We start from the raw sequence: 19804 nt of genomic DNA, 5'->3' as shown, positions 1-19804 counted from the left end.
AATTTGTAAATGTGTTTTCCTATAATGTACTGAAATTAAAAAATGTCCAGTTATTAATTTTATTTCTATTTTAAATGCTGTAAAATATGTCAAATATTTCAGGATTTCTACTATTTGTTTAAACCAGCCTTTCAACTCAAAAGCATAGCTGAAGTACGTTTGGCTATCTTGTGCACATTTCTGTAAGTTTACTTACAAAGGAAGGAACAGAACATACTTTCTAGAATTTTCCATTGTTACAATTAACCATAAACTTTACAGTGCTTTCAATGAACAAAAAAATGTAAACAAAAACTATAAATAGTTAACATCCTGGGTTTTCTGCAGTTGCTTCCACATTGCATTTATTATATAATTTATGACTGATTTAAAAATATGGCTGGATTTGCTATGGGTATCACATTATCTTGTCCCTAGGCAGCAGCAATTAGAGAGAGGATTGGTTATCCAGATGAGATCATGACTGATGACAATAAGCTGAACAGTGAGTACCAGGAGGTAAGTATCCGCAATAGGCGGTATAATTAGAAAAGAGTCTTAAGAGAAAAAAAAATGGTGAATTTACCTTCACAGCCAAGCCGAACCATATGCATCTGCACAGAATAACACAATCTGGTGCTTAGTTGCACAGGTGTAGAATCATAGAATCATAGAATCGTTTAGGTTGGAAAAGACCTTTAAGATCATTGAGTCCAACCGTCAACCCAACACCACCATGCCCACTAAACCACGTCCTGAAGTGCCACGTCTACGCATTTTTTGAACACCTGCAGGGATGGTGACTCCACCACTTCCCTGGGCAGCCTGTTCCAATGCCTGACAACCTCTTCAGTAAATAATTTTTTTCTAATATCCAATCTGAACCTCCCCTGGTGCAACTTGAGGCCATTTCCTCTCATCCTATCACTAGTTACTTGATAGAAGAGACCAGTACCCACCTCACTAATAGTAAATAAGGATGTATTAAAAGCCAGTGTAGTACAGCTGGTCCAGTACAGATGGTGATAAGTATTTGATGGTATTCAAGGGAATGCATAAATTCTAGAGGAATTATGCTAGAATAAAACATGAAGCCAATGCTGTTCAGTCCAGTATTTCTAAATCTGCCACTGATTGACGTAACACTGGTTGAAGTGGATGCAAGTACACAAAACTTAGTAACTGTACCTATTTGTCCATGGATTGGAATTAGTCCCTGAAGTATGACGTTGGATGATCCGTATAATTTAAACTGCATCTGAGCTTTTTCACTGCAAAATGTGACCTCAGTATTCTTTTACCTTGTAGGTTGATTTGTGGGAGTAACTCCATTAATGTATTTAGTATACATATAAGTTCAGGCAGAATATGTCTTAGAAGTCAGTTTTAATTTTGAAAAATAGAGACATATAACCGAAGTATGCTTTTTAAAACACCATTTGAGCTTTATTCATGTATTCTTTCTAAGGTGGAATTGCAGCTTACCAAGCTGGTAGCTACTGGTTTCAAGTTGGCAACTCCCAGAGATTAGGGTCAAAACCAGCAAATGCTGAATTCCACTCAAAAAATATAAAGAAGGAATAAAGATGTCTGGAAAAAATTATGGAGCTGCTAACATGTATCCAGCTACAATATCAACTCTGTGATGTAGCAGAGCACTGCAAACCAAATTCTAATTGTAGATCAAAAAATACTCTTAAAAATGTGCTGCTTAGCTCATCATGCTTAAGACTAGATTTTCCAGATCTATGTGTCTTTTATTGCAATTCAGTAACACCACCACCAAGTACTTTTCCCTCTTTCTTTTTAGTTGAACTACAAAGAAGAAGAATACTTTGAAAACATTATTGAAAATTTAGTATTTACCCAGAAGAAAAGGTTGAAAAAGCTTAGAGAAAAGGTGGACAAAGAGGAGTAAGTATTTAAAAATACTGCGTGTAGTCTTTCATCCAATTTCCACAGGAGGAGGTATTTGGAGGGTAATCAGTGATGATTTAATGACCTTCCTTCTGCACTTTTTACTCCATGAAGAGGGCAGGTAAGAGGGCATTGCTTGTTTCTCAAAGGCTGGACCTACATTAGCAAGTAGGGCAAAGAAACTGGGAGATGGTGTAGAAGGTTAAGTATTCTGGACTAGGTCTAGTCTGGTCCCTTAGCTCCCAGAGTGGATTAAGTGGACTCCTGGAGAGCAGCTTTTTAATTAAGTTCATGTGAAAGATGAATGTCATCCCTGAGAATTTCATTTCTCTTGCTCAGAGACTGCATGAGAAAAGAGAAAGCATGATTAAATGAGAATGAGCAGGAATTTACTTCAGAAGTGTACTCCTGCTCCGAATTAAAATATTAATGATGTAGAATGTAGATGTACCAAAAGACTGACAGGACACATTCCCTAGCTGTACTGGCTACTCTTCCTGTCCCAGCTCTGACCCATTTGGAAGTTAATTTAAACCAAATCAGAAAGATGACTCTGGTAACCATAGTCCATGCAAGCTTTGCAAGACTGTTCATTTGAATAAGGGCTGCAGAACTGGATTTATGTTGAGGAGAGGATAAGAGAACTAGCTTTGTATAGTCTAAAAAAGAAAAGACTGAGGGGAGGTCTTACTGCTGTCTTCAACTACCTAATGGGAGGAGACACAGAGAAGCCTGACTCTTCTTGGAGATGCACAGTGATAGGACAAGTGGGAAGAGACACAAGCTGGAATATGCAAACTTCTGACTAGTTGTTAGGAAAAACTTTTCACCATGTGAGTGGTCAAACAAGACCCAGAGAGGTTGTGAGACCTCCATATCTCCACCCTTGGAGATACTCAGATCTTGAATGGACAAGCCTCTAAGCAACCTGATCTAGTTAGCTTCACATGGGGGGCCATATGACTTCTAAAGGTCCTTTTGACCTAAATTATTTTATGATTCTGTGTTTCTATTTTTAATTACTTTATCATTTTCATAGTGCTGTTGCAGACTTCTTTTTTAAGAAAAAAAAAAATCAAAACCTGCAACTGTTCAGACTCTTTCTAGTCAGTCATGTTGCATCTTCAAACTCACCTTTTCAGAAGATGAAGTATATACTTCACACATCTGGAATGACCACTATGAATTTTCCAAATACTATGTCATAGCTTTTCAGAACTGTAGTCATTGTTGTGGATAAATAGTTCCAACTGTTGCTTTTGCTGTTCTGTGTTTACATATCATTAACTGAAAATTTATGTTCCACTTAACAGCCACCTCACTTCTGCTCTGTTTTAACTTCAAGCTGTGTTTGGGCTTGGCTTGTTCAATTGCTTCAGCTTGATTTAACACAACTCCTATTCTGTTCTCGCAAATGTATGTTAGTTAGGAGTAACTACCATAAGTTTAATTGCATTCAGAGGTTACCTAAAGTGAGCCTGGAAGTATCAACCACAATTGATTATCCTCTGATAGTTATAATTTGTTCCACAAATTAATTTTCACTAATCAAGCAATAGCCACTGTTAGAATACTTTGCATTACTTATGATTGGCATATGCAATACAGTTATCAAATAGATCATTTATCATAGCAATTAATTTCACTCAGAGAGCACGGAGCCAGGAAATAAAACTTCAGTTGTGTAAGGCCCAGCTGTTTTATTTTGTAGAACCCTTATCTCATTTTCTCTGACATATTTTCTGAAATACTATTAAATGTGTACAAGAATAACCCACAGCAAAACACTAGCCCTGCTTGTGATTCTAGGAATTTAATTAGGTGATCACTGATGAAAACCAGTAAAACTGTAAACTAGAAAAAAAGAGTTAAAACTCATTATTTCCCATGTGTTGAGATGGACCCAAAAGTAATGCTGAGAGCCTTCATCAAGGAGTAGGTAGTATTTAAGTTAAACCATAGGACTGTGAATCAAGCCGTGCCTCTGTTACAAGAGCTCATGATGATCTTTGCACGTACCTTCATTCCTCAAGAAATTAAGGAAAAAATTATAATAGTCTCAAATCTGATACTTGTAATGTACTGGTATTTGAGATAGCTGGATATAGGACACTAATAGGTGACACAGAAATCCTTTTAAGTAAGCAGTCTTAAAAAAAGTTCCATTATCCCCAAGTGTTTAGATACCATTATAACCTCAGGTTCTGTGTTTCAGTTTCTTTATATGGGAAATTTTGCCTGTACAATGCTGCAGTATGAGCGGAAATAGAAACAAAACCTAAGTATCATCGTTAATGAGTTTGGATAACAAAGGGAAAGGGCTACTAAAAGGATGAAGGGATTGGAGTGTCTGACATACAATGAGAGGCTGAGTGCACTGAGGCATTGGACTTGATCATCTCCAGAAGTACCTTCCAACCTCAATTACTCTGTGATTCTGTTATTCAATTTCTATGTTTGTTCTAGTAATCATTAACTCTGCCATTAAGAACTGAAATTCTAACATTTATCCTTCTGTTATTACTAGGTGGATAAGTGGAGCTGCTGTTGTCAATGCTTTTTATTCAGCAAGTAGAAATCAGATAGGTAAGGTTTACCAACTTATGAACTGGATAGAGATTTAATGGTCAAATTTTTTTATATATATATGTATGTATGTATTCTTAAAATCAAGAAGTTAATATTCTGGGCGTTGCAGAAGGGCCTCAGTGCAGCAAAACTGGAGGTTTCATTCATAGTGTTTTCATTCCCTCATGTTTTGAATTGCCTTTGTACAGAACAAGGACAAAGGCTTGGGATTCAGCCATGAAAACAATAACAGTGTGGAGTGGCTAGAAGTTTAATGACCCAGTAAATTTGGTGGCCCCAGCCTTTTTTTTTTTAAGGGATGAACAGTGAGTACAGTACCACTTCTACCTGAAGGAAACATTGACTAAAAGAAAGTTGCGGATCTTTCTCCCACAGCGTGCACATGGCTTCCATTCCTTATACCCCCTTCACAGTCCCTTTGTACAAGCTTATTTAGTGTGGCTTTGGGAAGGATGTTGAATTTCATCCTGCTGGTTAATGAACACACCAGTTCATTGACTGGACTGCTCAGAATCCCGTAACATTTCACATGATAGGCCAGAATCACAAAGCCCCATGCTTGTTCTCATTAAGAGGTACACTTGCTTTCCATAAGGGTGATTACAGAGAGTGAGACCAGTCTAAAACAAATGTCGTATTATCAAGGCAACAAAAGTTCTGCATTTGATGATGAAATAATGCTGAAATATTAGTGCAGAAACCAGCTTGTTCTCAGTTTCTATTTCCTCATTTCCAGCACTTTCCCATACAGCTGTAAGATCCAGTGCTCAGAAGACAGACTGCAGTGATCAGCTTCACATAAGCTGTGCTAAGCAAACTTGTCCCATGCTGCATGGGAGCAGGAACTCATGGGGTCAGTGCTTCTGGAGCATATGGTCACTGTTGCATGAGTGTACACGTAGCATCAGGTTTATAATGGAAGAAATAAATAAACTAAGCCAAGCTTTCCAAAAGGATTTTTCCTTTTTAATTATTTCTGTCCCCACTGAAGAGTTGAAGATAAAAAGTCCTGCAGTCCTAGATTTTCAGATTTTACTCAGTCAGATGATCTGTTAAGCAGACTTCTGCAAATATGATCCTGATTTCTCCCATTAGTCACCTCTGTCTTTGCAATAGCTTGCACCTTCAAAGGCACAGAGAGTACTATTTTGGGCACAGTGGGACTGCAGCATTGTAAGCCTCAACAGCATGCAGGCAAGAATGAGGAGGCATGGAGAAAACTCCTTGTATTGGTGCAGTCATAAACAAAGAGAATACAGCACACTACAAATGGTGCTGTTTGTGGAGGAATTCAGCAGCTACAATACTAACCTATTTTTAGGTTTCATGTCCTAGTCAAAACTTTGGTGATATTTGCCAAGGTTCAAGAACTTTTCCAGTTAACCCAACCTGTTCTGACTTTGCAGTGGGTACTATAGAGAAGACATGAAATAAGCATTGTGAAATCCAAGATAGACTTCATAGAGACAAAACTGTGTTGACTTAACTGACCAGCACTGCTTGGTTAAGGATGGCAAGACAGTGCAATCAGTTTGGCAGGTGGCAAAGCTAAGTAAGCATTTAGCTCATTAGTAACATTTAGCACAAAAATCTGCTCAGAAGGCTTTGTGTAAAATAGTTTTGTTCAGTAATTCATAGAAAAGGAATCATGATTTGGAAGACTGAAACTGGTGACTGGCAGTTAATATGAGCCACAAAGTCTTACCTCATCCTTTAGCTATGGCATGCCACAGGATAATTAAAGCAGTCTGATCTTTAGAGTGATGTCTGAATTAGCTTAGTATTATGCTTTAAAAAAAAAAAAATCCCTCTAAAGAGGAGTTCTGTGCATGATGTGTAGGAAATTTAGAGCTCTTATGATTACATTTTAATGTGGTCTGATCTTTACTGTGCCATCAGCAGCGCTGATCATAAGGAAGCCACTCAACCTCAAAAAAATCAGCTGAGCTGCTGCTAGTAAGGTAGCCCACCATATGTTCCTTTAGGTACCAGCTACCTCTGACCCACAGGCAGGTATGCAGGATTGAACTGACCCATGTTTCTGGCTGTTGGGGGGATACTGTGCAACACAGTCCTGGTAAAGGCATTACTGTTCTCAAACACATTCAAGAAGAAAAGCAGCATGTTTTCTTTTGTCCAGGGCTGCACAGATTCTGAGGGAAATTAGGCCTTTTTCTGCCTTGGATATTCACAAAGCTGAGAAGTACAATCTGCCCGTTAGGTCCCAAAGGTGTTGCACTTCTCTCTTCTTTAAATCTCTACTTGAAATGTATCCCACTGTGGGAGGAATGCCTGTCCACTTCAGACCTGTGGTATGTAACAGAAGTCATGGAATAAGTTGTTTTCAGAAGGGTGGAGTTAAAAATAAAATCCGTGAATTCTGACATTTTACTCTAAAAGCGGATGAGGTGACAGGGTGTTAATTAACAACTGAACTGAAAGTCCTGGGGAACTGTCTGCCTCGGGAGGGGGAAGATGGTCCTATGATTTCAAGTAAAAGACAGGTTGAGCTCCAAGGGAGTTACAGTTGTAATATTCCAGGCCACCAGGACTGATGCGTATCATTCTGAGTAAACATCTTGCTAGCAGTACTCTCCAAAAAGAATAGTGCGTTGATGCTATATGCTCCAGATAACCACCCTGTTTTGCCAGTCATCAGAATAGCCCATCACACAGTATAGCTTTACGCTCTTGTCTTTACTATCAATACTTTCTGACAACAACATCAAAACATTTAGATATTTAGTTCGATGTCGAACTAACAAGGTAATAGAATTACTGTGACAGTAGGCAGCAGTTTGCCCAGGACAGCAGAAACAGGTTTTTTCCTAACCTGTTTATTATTTTTCTATTCTCCCACGGTTCTTTCTCCTCTTGAAAGAAACTGCTAGAACTGTACTGGATTTATGCTGAAATGCAAGAAGTATCTGTTTTCGTTCTTTTGGTGTGTGAAAACTGTCATTCAATTCCTCTTTTTTGTTCAAGTTTTGTAGAGTTACATACGTCTCATTCACAGTGAGAGTTAATACTTTGTATTGCTGCAACAGGCTGAAGTATAGGGAAAAGGCCTGCATGGGATATAAAGTGTAACTGAATATTTTATAGAATTTTTTTTAATTCTTCACGTATAAAAAGGTCACAAGTGCAACATGATTTTTTTACTAATTTGTTTCTTAAAAGCCTAGAAAAATGGGCACAGAAGTGTGTGAAAAGAACGGCTTTGTTCCAGTTCTTTCATTGCCAGCTTGACCTATTTTTATTGATTCTATAGTGGGAATTACTGGTATTTTCAGTGGAAGAATAAATTCCTCTCTCTGAGATTGATTTGTGGTGGGGACAATGATCAAATAATTTATTCTTCTAGGGGAACACCCTCCCACTTCTCATGATGTTGTGAGGTTTATTTAATAATGATACAGGAGTCTGAGAATGCTAAACGCTGTAAATTGGAAAAGTAAACTGCTTTTTTGCAAACTAAAATAGTACCAAAGACAAAGTAAAAGCTGATCATGATTTTGCAAGTGTCTGAAGAGGGGAGTTGTCCTGCTGGTCTGTTCCTACTATCCTACAGCAATTACCATGTGTCAACTCACTTAATTGTTGCTGGTAAATGAGGAAACAGCATGACTTTGGTTCAAGCCTATAAAAATGGTCTCTTCACACTGCGCGCATAGGATAATGAGGTAAGGCCTTAATTGTGTTGTGGGTTTTTTTGCAGTTTTCCCTGCTGGCATTTTGCAGCCCCCTTTCTTCAGTGCATCCCAGCCCAAATCTCTGAATTATGGTGGCATAGGCATGGTCATCGGTCATGAAATCACACATGGTTTTGATGACAATGGTAAGGCACTGAGTTTCTAGTTACAGAACTTACAACGCACAGAATGTTTTACATGCTTTAGTGCTTAATCATTCCAGAGGGCAGATAAAATGAAGGTAAAGTTTCCATATATAAGACCAAATCTGGATTTCTGAGGCTTTATAGTATTGTTCCCCATGATTCCCAAAAGTGCGATTCAAAGAATACCACAGACCCTCCCGTGTAGCTGCTAGGCTGCAGCAACAGCCCAGGATGTGGGCCTGCGGCACACAAGGGCTTTTAATATAGTTGCTGGTCGCTTGCTTTTCCCAAAGGCTACATCAAAAACCATCATAAACTACACATAAGTGTAAACAGGGTGTGTCACTAGGCTGGCATAGGTGTGAACTCAAGGGCCTACCTCTCAGACCTGCTGCCCAGCCACATCATTCATTTCTAGACCCACACTCTGATCAATCCAGCATTGAGTCACAGGTCAGAACCATACCAGGCTTCCTAGGAGAGCCTTAATCCCATCTTCTGATTCAGTATGAATTTATTTGTTTTTTTCCTCTGCTGAAATACAGCCCTCTTAGGCAAAAAAAAAAAAAAAAAGCATCATCTGTATGACTGCCTCATTACAGCAATTTTTTTGCATCAGTGACTATGCTCACTTGCTACCCTTCTTACTGCATCAAAAACCTCTTTTCCTGTATACATAATTCTGTTAGCATATTATTACAGGCAGAAATTTTAATGAGGATGGAGACCTTGTAGACTGGTGGACTGAAGAATCAGCACGCAATTTTAAGGAGCTATCCCAGTGTATGGTGTACCAGTACGGAAACTTTTCATGGGACCTAGCAGGTGGACAGCATGTATGTATATTTATTTGTAACTAACCAATGTTATTTTTAATGAGGAAGCACAAAATCTTATGTCCTAAATGTGCAAACTGTTATTTATATGAATGCTCTCTTGGCTTATGGCCAAAACTGTCACCCCTACACACACACACACACACAAATTCTTAAAATTAAAGATAGTGGTAAAAACTCCACACATACACTGACTGTTCTGAAAGAGGCAGGATTTACGTTCTGAATGAGTGGCAGTCCTAGAAGCCTTTGCCTTAGAAGCCTCTCGGCCGTCAAAGACTCTTTTTGAATTCCATGAAGGAACAGAAAAAAAAATTTGAAAGTTTGAACCTCATTTCCCCAAAGCTTGATGTGCAAATAATATATATCCCCATCAAAACAAATCTTACCTGCTGCTTTCCTTCACTCAGAAGTTTCTTGCTCTTTCCCCCAGAGAAAAAGCTGGACTACAGAGCTAAAAGGTCTGAGAAGAATCAGGGTACAATAGGAGAGGAAAAGATGATAGATTTAGGAGAGGCAGGCAATCTAAATGTGACTGCATTTATAGCATTCAGTGTAGTGTCTGTGTCTGGAAGCCCTAATTTCATGAGAACAGTTAGCAGGATCAGGTCTGTTCTGTGTCCCAACAAGACCAATATTCCATTAACTCACAGAAACAGGTGACACTGATACTGTAATTACTCATACTGAACAGGAGACCAGTCCTCTTCCTATTAAAATGGAAGCTGCAAAACTGCCACTGGAAGGAGAGCGCCCTGTATACATAACACAGCACTTCATAGCATGTCATTTCAGGGGTGACCAAATGCTCTGCTAATGCACCTGCATTGTCTCCAGCACACAACCCAGCTTTAATCATCTAGAGACAGTTTAATCATCTTCACAGTGCTCCCACCTTGCTGCCACAGGGATTTTACTGTCCCAGGCTGTCAGTGCACATACTTCAAAGCTACCGATGGCAGACTTCAACCACAGTTACTAGCTGAGCTGCCATCATTCTGTCAGCCAAGGTACGTACTGCACCAGTGCAGCGTTTAGCTCACACTCCTGCATCTTCCACACAAGTGACATGACGAGTGTCAGCCCCTAGATCATTGCTGCCCAGTAAGGAAAGGAAAGCAGTTTACTACAGGAGCACTCAGTTGCGTTGCATTGTGGAAGACCACTTTTAGCATCCACCTTGTTTATTTTGGACTTCACTGGATAACCACGTGCGGCTTTGAACTGTGCCGCTACCTGTTTTTCTGTAAGGAGCAAAATTTCTCTTGGATGGGTCCTCCTACAGTTAAGTGGCGACTGAGAAGACACTTACAAGAAGCTATTTCTCTGACTACTACTGTTTGGTTTTTTTAGAGGCTGACAATGTATTCCATCATACAGAATAGGGAAAAGATAAAACTTCCAGCCCTGAGGTTTTCCTAATCTGTGTGTTAAACTGTTGGGACTCACAGAGAGGCCACTAGAAATAGAGAAGAATATTTCAACATTTTTCTGCCATTTTTTCACACATTAAATTCAATCTAATGATGATTCTACATTTTGCAGCTTTGAATATCATAGCCCAATATCTTGGGCTAAAGATTGAAAATACAATTATTTTTTTTTAATAAAATTACAGATTCGCCATTACCAAAGCTTCATCATCTTTAGTGATACTTGACTAACTTACAAATACTATACCAGCTAAATAGATACCTTCTATGTATCTTGCTACCAAAGAGCTACCTAACTTGCCCAATATACAGGAAAATACTTACTTTCTAGCAGATTTGCTGATGTCTGTTAACTGATAATTTCCACTATTTGGAGTTTGGATTTTAACTTGTTTTGTAAACTATATGGACAGATTCTGCCCGCTTCCTCTAACTGGAACTGTAGTAAGAAGCTGAGAGTTAAAGACATGGAGGAAATAGGGAGAATGAACAGTGACTAAGCATCAGAAAATCTGGGTGAAAGAGATATGAGAGCCTAGAAAGCTGTCTGTAAGGGAAGGAGGAGAATTAGGGAAAACAATAGTATTTGTATGGATTTTGAGACAAGGGAGGCAAAGACTTTTCAGAGACGGTAACATAATCTTTTGCTAAAACTTCATATTTTAAGGAAATTCTCACCTTTAAAAAGTGAAAAAATGCACAAAGTTTGACATTAGAGATCCTGGATAAGCCCTTCATTTCAAAAAACTATACTTTTCCTTTCTATTTTACAGCTGAGTGGAATCAACACACTAGGAGAAAACATTGCTGATAATGGGGGTGTTAGACAAGCATATAAGGTAACAAGTATCCATTTTTCTATTTTAGCTGAAACCATCATAGATTAAGAAAATTAGTTTCAGAGCCTTTGAAGAAGAAACATTATTTTTGTGTTAGGGACAGGACCATACCTACTGCGTCATCAAGGCATGGTTTAAAACTATTGACTAGCTGTTGTATTTCTATCATCCTGTTAATTATTTCCTGATATATATTATCTGTTCCTAGTGCACTCTTTTTCAGCTGACTTCTTTCCCTCTATTTTTTTTTTTATTATTTTTTCCTATTGTGAATAGGGAATTTGTAGAATGAAAACATTTAATGAATCACACTTGGACCATCACCTAACTAAACTGATGATACCAAGCAGCTGTCTGCCTCTGTCTTCACCAGCTTTTTTGTGCCAGGAAGGAGGGACAGAATGACTTCTAAGCTCTACCCATAAACAGTCTCTGCCTATATGGAACACTATTCACTGTTAAAAAAACTGTTCAAAATACCGTCTTGTACAAGTGACTTGGGTCCCCTGTACAAGTATCCAGAGATGTCAGTGACATCTGGACTCGTTGCGCTAAGCCTTCCATCGAAGCTTGTATGCTTTTTGGCTTTCCTTTCATTCTCTTCCTGAAATAGGTATGTAACTCCTTAGATGGGCCAACTTTGAGACTGAAAGTAAAAGCAGCAGAGGTTTTCTCTTTGTGAATGCAGGTTGCAAGGTGAGAAGCAAGTCAGCTTCTCTGAACTTCTCTTGTTACCTGCAAATCTGATGGTGGCAGGCCTTAATAACGTGACCCTCCCTCTCCTTCCCTGAACACCTTGTTCCGTGGCAAAACATTCAACACTTGACAGTGCTGTCATTCCTCAACAAAGTGCCCACTGGGGTGCATGGGCCAACTCATACATCTCAAAGTTATCATCATAGCTTCTGCAAAGAAAGCCATCAGCAACACTTCACTAGAAATACACAGGTTTGAGGGCAAATGCAATTATTAATGAGAGTATAAAGAATGATTTGGAAGCCTAAAAGAGGTGTCAGTCTGGCTTATTAGATTAGTCTGATCTTCAATTACTGGATCATTTGTGCATTTTAAAAAAACAGTACAAACCCATGAAAGAGGATACTCTTTCTGAAAGGAATGGGAGTAGCCAGAGAAAAATTAGAAGGTCAGAAGTATTACAAAAAAAGAATTGGATATTTATAATTATTATGACATCATATAAATAGTAAAAAAAGTCCAAAAGGAATCTTGAGAGTTCATCTAGTCCACCCCGCCCCCACCTCCTAGCAGGTAGAATCAACCATTTCTGTATCATTCAAACATACCGTAAGAGAATTTCCACTACCTCCTTGCTGCCGTTCAAGTGCCATCATGTCTTTGCTTTCAACAGTGGAAACACAGAACAATCTGCTCCTTTCTTTTCTGTGACCTTTTGCGTATTTGAAGACTGTTACATACTTGAAGGCCCAGACTTCCCTTCTTTAGACTAAACAAACCCAATTCTTTCAATCTTTCCTCATAGGTCATGTTTGCTAGACCTCTGCTCATTCTTGCTGCTTTCTTCTGGACTCTCTCCAGTTGGTCCACATCTTTCTTGAAGTGTAGTGCCCAAAACTGGACAGAGTGCTCCAGCTGAGACCTGGCCAGTGCCAAGTAGAGTAGAAGGATTACTTCATGTGTCTTATATAAGACACTCCTGTTTATGCATCCCAGTATGACACTTGCCTTTTTTGCAGTACTGTGGCACTGTTGGCTCTTGTTCAACTTGTTATCCACTAAAACTTCCAGAGCCTTTTCAGTAGACCTGTTAACCGCTCATACCTCAGCTTGCACTTGTGCAGTTGATTGGCTTTACTCGTGCGGTAACTTGGCACTGACTTCAGTCAGAACATTTCTCCAGTTTGCCAGCATCTTTCTATCAGTAATGATATACTAACAACACATCGTTTGACACATGGTCTTCATAAGAAACATGAAAGCGGCTGTTCTTACTATGGAAAGGTTTTAAAGTCTGCTGCAATTCACTTAAAAAAAAGAAAAATCTACTTTTCATAATGCAACATTAGATAATTGATAAATTAATGTCTTCTCCCTGCAGAATCAGTTTTGTGCTAGTAAGATTGGATCCTGGAACTCTGCATTGTATACAGGGAAAGCATATCTTACCATAAGTGTGGTATTTAGACTCTAACCCAATAGCTGGCAAAAAAATATGTAGTATGCTTATGTGACAAACATTTGAGAGAAAACCAAACTGTAAACAGGACAGCAAATAGATGTGTTCTGTAGAATCGGAGAAGAATTATTTTTTTGCCACAGCTGAAGCTTTTTACCCCACATCTCTTAAGTCTAATGGAAAGAAGCAGTGGAAGAGGGAAAGATGAACAAATGGGGGAAGAATGAATCTTGATTGTCTTGGAGATCATTTGTGCCTCCTTGAGCAGAGGCAGGCTGGGTTGCCCAGCAGAGTCACTTAGCCAGGGATCCACGCACAGGGAATCCCCAAATCATGTAAGACACCTCAGGTATGCTCATTTTGGGACTGTGCCTTATAAAGCAGCACAGCAGCATGCTTTTCCATGTGGATCTTTACTATGCAAGGTACATATTGAGGATAACTGACAGTAATGCCTGACCCACAGAACCTGCAGGAGACAGAGCTGCTGCAGGTGAATCTTTATACAGACAGCTGTGAACCCCAACAATTTGGAGGCTGCTTTTAGCACAGAGCTTGCTGATGCCTCCCTAGACCTACCCCTCAGTTGGTGTCAGAGAATCTCACAGTCATTTCCATTACAGAACATATTCTACTTTTTTAACACAGAACCACCTCGCTTTATGCAGTCATTAATTAACTCTGTGAAAAGACTTGGCAGGTAAATATGTAACAGTCCAATGACATTTAATACATTCATTTATTATAAAGCTTGCTGAAGAATAGTACTAACTCTCTGTAGCTGCTGTACTTCAGAATATGTCCTCCTTTGCATTCTTGATTTCTTCCCCTGTAAAAAGACGCGTAGTTACACAAAAATCTTGTTATCTGGGTGTACCCATCTTACTGAAATTGCTCCATTAGCTTTGACTTCTTTTTGCTACAATAAATTGCCTTCTTTAAGCCTGTTTCTCATACCATTTATTCCAATATAATTCAGGCAGCTTCACTAAACCTGGTGTAAAACACTACTGTAAGGCCCATTCAATGAGAGAACTGTCTTGATTCAGGCCACTGGTATCACAGTACTAAGGAAGGGCCCTGCCATCTTCTGCTTAAAGGTGGCATGTGGTAAGATGGGTGTCCAAGGTAGTCCATGATTAATTATGTCAAAGAATCCATGTTCCTCCTTGTCATCATTTCATTTTGACTGTCTGGGCAGGGAAGTTGTAACATTTCTACTCAATTCATTCTACAGGCCTATGAAAACTTTGTGAAAAAGCATGGAAAAGAAAAACTTCTTCCTGGTCTTGAAATGAACCATAAACAGCTGTTTTTTCTGAACTTTGCACAGGTATTCTATACTGCTTGACTGAAGGCTTTGAAAATCAGTTAAATTTACAGTTTAACAGTAAGTCAGAAAGTGTAGGCTGATTGTCACAGTTTTACTAAGAGCTGGCAGAGTTGCTAAGCTGAGCAGGGTTCACTACAAAGTAGGAAAATAAGGTTGTCTTAGGTAATTTTTATCTTCCCTAAATAAATGAATTCAGCCACAAGTTAAGTCTTGTGGACAGTTTCTTGTGTCCAAGTGCCTTTGTCTGAGGACAACAGCATACTTTTTTTTTTTTTTTAAATATACTTTTTTTTTCTCTATGTTCTAATGTGAAATTTATTCTCATGACATTAAGTATTTCATAGTGAAATGACAGCAGGTCTCTTCCTGGACAATCTTATGGCTCACAAATGCTTTTCTTTGTTACGTGTGTAGGTATGGTGTGGAACATACAGACCAGAATATGCTGTGAACTCCATCAAAACTGACGTGCACAGCCCAGGCAAATTCAGGTCAGCATGTGTAATAATCTTCAGTGCAGTTCCTAGGTGCAACACAGCTTTTAGCTATAGAATTTAAAGAACTCTACACGAAAGGCTAGGTTGCACTTACCAGGGTAGATTTAGGCATACATATATATATAGGCATAGCACACTGAAGATGGCTAAGAGAAAGACAGACTGTCCCTCCAGACCTCCCAGCCCTAGCATAGCTCTGTGCTGACAGAAACAGGCACAGTCCTTCCCAGGAAGCTCCACAGGCAGAACAAGGCTGTGGGAGAGTTGTCCTCACCCTTGAGATGATACAACTTAATTCTGTCCACACTATTGAGAAGCTTTGAACAGTCCTCATCACAGAACACAAACACCATCGCCTGGCTGTTACCAAATGTGCACAATTGTTACAGCAGAGTCCCAGTGACTGTGTCTGGAATCCAGTGCTCTTCTGGAAGTCCCCTGGCTCCCACAGTAGCTCCTGATAGGGTTCTCCTAAAGACTAAAGGCTATTGATGGACTTCGATCCTCCGCTAAAGTCACAGGTAAAATCTCCAGTTAATCTGTGGAGTGCAAGGATTTTACTCTTCAAAGCACGGAGAAGAATTCATCTTCTTTTAAATGGTTATACTGACATGAGAGAGAAATGACCTTCTGTCGATAGCCTTTGCCATCATTAAAATGAGGAACGCCTTTGCCATTTAGAGCTAGAAGGATGTTGTTCTGTTCCAACAGAGCGGATTGGCCCGTCTTCGCTGTTATGTTAACAGCATTAGTCGTAACGCCTGCGGCACAGAACTGGGGCTCCGCTGTGCCCCAGGTGTTCTACAAGGTCACTGTTTGTTCTCTGATGCAAGAGTAACAGAAGTGAGTTCTAGGTGGAAGATTACTGCCCCTCAGTCAGTAACAAACTTGTGTGCTGTGGTGCAACAAGCAAATTCGTATTTTTTGCCTTGTGTACTCAGTCAGCCTTCCCAAGAATAGGTGGGCTTGAATTCAGTAGTCATGCAGGAAACTTGGCTGTTCAAGGTGGAAGTCTTTGGGCCAGACTAGGATCTTTTTAAGTCAGAGCAACCTATTCATCAGTAGTGTAACCATGTTGTTGCTCTGATAAATCTGTTTGGTCAAATGCCATGAGATCAAGTAGTAATGTAGACATCGCAACATCTCTGTTAGCTTTGAAAGGCTGTGTCATCTCCAGGATTCACAGACACAATAGCTGATTTACCTCCTGATACAATTCAGAACATTAATTCCAGTATCTTTCTTTCAACGGCTTTTCACCAAAGAATTGTTTTGTTTATCCCACATACTCAAATATTTAGTGAAAGCAGTGACTGTTCCTTCAGTTGCTACTTGACTGGCATTTCACTGTGGGTGGTTTTTGTACTTTCTGCAGATCTCTCCCAGAGGCAGTTTATGCATCAAGTCCTACCATCAGCTGAATTTGGTCACAATGCTAATGAGGCTCTGCAGCAGTTCTTCAGAACTGTTTTGCATATCTAATTTGTATGAGTCATGAGTCCTTTGAAGTTCACTAGTTCAGCATCTCTGTGTAATTGTGTGTATCTTGGATATATTACATCACGTATTGTGCTGTTTTTACATCAGTAGGAAAGGCTATAAACTTTATATGAAATTACACAAATATTAATGAGAAACCATACTAACATTTTTAGAATCTGAAGTAATTTTCAGGATGAGGCCCCCTAAGAGCTCTAAAATAGAAAGCATTTCAGTACGCAAGACATACCCACAAATTACTGCCTAAAGACATACTATTAAAATGTCACAATGGCTCCCAATGTGCCTTTTTTTTCTTTTTTTTTTTTTTTTTTTAATTGGGGGCAGGGGTTGTTGTTTGTTTAATACCTACTATACTGATTGCAGGCTATTTCTCCTTACAGGTAGGACAGGCAGCTCTTCATAAAAATTGTTAATTGCATAGCCCAATTTTAGTTTATGGGCTAACAACTTTGAGTACTGGACAGGTAGAATCTTTTGTCCACTAGAAAAATAAGACGTTAACAGAAAGATGCCATAGATCAGGTAATTGTCACAGGCAGGCGACAGAGAATCTGTATCTGAGTGTTAACATGCAAAATTAAAACACAGCAAGTACAGTAACAGATACAGGTCAAGGCCTGCTTATGTACCGAATCTCTGTAGTTCTGGGGATTTTAGTAAATGAAGCAGGATTCTTAGCCCACTGTTGTTCTAGCTGTTTGTTAATAACAAATGTAAATAGAGTTATTACACCCAAAATACTTTTTGCTCTGTTTCTGGCAAAATCCTTTTTTAGCAGTTCCAGTCCTTAAGAGCAATGAAGCGCTCCTAGATCACTAAATGTAAAAAATGTGTAAAAATGCAAATGAACGTTCACTGAAAAGTTACACCGCAGTCCTCTACCTCAGGGTCTTCTTTTCCCTTTACCAAGAAACTTGTCAGCAAAATGTAGTTGAAAAAATTCTCAGTGAAAACTAACGACAAGCAATAAACCTGTTCCTAGTGAAATAAATGGAAGTTTTGTGAGAGCCAGTAACAAAGGGACAGATCCTGTATTTTGAGGGGTTGCAATAGGGACTGTACAAACTGAAAAGAGAAAATCCAGCCACTCCTTGAGTTGAAATGGAAGCAATAGTCAGAGTTCAGAAATACGGCATTTCCCACAGTATTTTGAGGTGATGCAAAAAAAGAAGTTAGAAAATGTGGGTTGTCTTGTTTGTTTTAAACAAAGGCAAGCAACAATGACAAGATGTTGGTTTTTTGTTTTAAAGGGTCATAGGATCACTGCAAAACTCTCCAGAGTTTTCTGAAGCCTTTTCATGCACCAAGGCAAACTACATGGATCCTGCTAAAAAGTGCCGAGTTTGGTGACGAACTGTAAACCTTGCATCTTGAGAAGCTTTCCAGAAAAAAAGAAATTTTGAACTAATTTTGAGAAGGGGAGGAGGGCAGAATACTGAGGTGAATATGCTAGAGTAGTCACTGTAATTCTTAGTAAACAGGCAAAAACAAAAAAAATCACACATCAAAATGTCAAATGAAGGACTAATGCCAATGCAGCAATTAGCTGCTCTAGCTGATTGGCTGCTTTTCCGATCACTGAACCCTGTAGAATCTACATCACTTGACAGCGTACAGTAACATTTCACTTGCAGTTAATCCTGTTCCCCACTGGCCAATGGCTTTTTGGATTTATTTTAAAATGTCAAAGTATAACACATTAACTCCTACTGGTCAGTGAATGTGTATTTCTGATCAAGCAGAGGAAGGAAATACTAAGTAACACACAGTTTTAGACATCATAACATGATAATGAGACAACAGTTTTTATCCTAAGTGTCAGACTTTGTATCCTCTGCTGTTATGATAAATCAGTTCTACCAAATGTTTTCATTTTTACTTGAAACCATTTATACAAGAGGAGTCCAAAGACCTGCTGTACTTAAGTAACTTCTCACTAATTATTCCAGTGTGTATTATCTGAAGTCACTATTTACAATAGTTTATTTACTGCTTTCCAGCCAAACTGAAATTGTAGGTAATTTATTAATTTTTGAACATATAATCTGTAAGATTGTGATCAAAGACCCTTTCACAGTTTTCTAAGCTTTTTCTTGCTTTCTCTAAAGTTGGTCTTTTTTAAAGTTTCTAGTAATGTATAAATCATAGTTTTTATATTTAAATCTGAGCTACACTTTTGACTTGAAGTATTGTAATATATTTTATCAGTGGCTGCATAGAACTGGGAAATTTGAGCAAAGCATGGTATCAGGCAATAAGATAAAGTCTACAAAACTGAGTTCTCCAATGGAGTATACCAATATTCAAGTTTTCAGGCTGACTTTCTCAGCGTTTAGGGTCTGATCCTGCACATAATTCGTACATGTTCTGATCGATGTCAGTCCTCACATCACTAAAGCTGCACAGCTGATTGCAAGAATCAGAAGGAGCTTTAAGTAAGAAGGTAAAGGCTTTAAATCTGCAATGATATGTATTAAACATCCTCATGCAGATTGCAAAGGAACTTACTGCTTTGTATATCAAAGCAAACAGATTTCCAAAAATAAGTACCAGATACCTCAGATGACTGCTACAATAGGTATATTTAAAAACCTATGTTCCTTTTAGCTTTCCGAGTTTGTCATCTGATAAAAACATTTTGATAATAAACTGAAATTGTGAGCCAAATGCAATGTGTGTTCTTTATAGGAAATACAAAAGTACAAAAGAAACAAAATCTCTGCAAATAAATTTCGATACTTGCCCCTGAGCCCCACACCTCAACATCTGTAGCAACTGACAAAAGGAGAATTCAAATAATTTTGTTCTAATTTAAAAGCAGATGTCAATAGGTTATTTAGTATCTAAGGAAATCACACCAAAATTGCCTGCAGAAACTTTGTCTT

The 19804-nt window shown here is 38.8% G+C and overlaps 1 protein-coding gene across 6 annotated transcripts in view; it reads left to right on the top strand.

Moving 5' to 3' along the window:
• The window catches only part of MME (membrane metalloendopeptidase), a 51927-nt gene extending 32341 nt beyond the window's left edge, over nt 1–19586 (top strand). For 5 of the 6 annotated variants that reach the window (XM_052804123.1, XM_052804122.1, XM_052804120.1 and 2 more), the window contains exons 15-23: nt 418–498; nt 1790–1893; nt 4424–4482; nt 8204–8323; nt 9026–9159; nt 11366–11431; nt 14824–14919; nt 15334–15410; nt 18170–19586. In XM_052804123.1, the coding sequence (XP_052660083.1) occupies nt 418–498; nt 1790–1893; nt 4424–4482; nt 8204–8323; nt 9026–9159; nt 11366–11431; nt 14824–14919; nt 15334–15410; nt 18170–18269 (837 nt within the window). In that variant the 3' untranslated portion in view covers nt 18270–19586. The remainder of the gene's footprint in view (nt 1–417; nt 499–1789; nt 1894–4423; nt 4483–8203; nt 8324–9025; nt 9160–11365; nt 11432–14823; nt 14920–15333; nt 15411–18169) is intronic. The other variant, XM_052804119.1, reaches the window with a different exon arrangement.
• The last annotated feature ends 218 nt before the right edge of the window (nt 19587–19804 follow it).

The sequence above is a fragment of the Harpia harpyja genome, chromosome 12 (genome assembly GCF_026419915.1).
Source record: "Harpia harpyja isolate bHarHar1 chromosome 12, bHarHar1 primary haplotype, whole genome shotgun sequence".
In the NCBI taxonomy this organism is placed as follows: domain Eukaryota; kingdom Metazoa; phylum Chordata; class Aves; order Accipitriformes; family Accipitridae; genus Harpia; species Harpia harpyja.
Note: the sequence above shows the minus strand (reverse complement) of the source record. Positions and strands in the feature narration are given on the sequence as shown.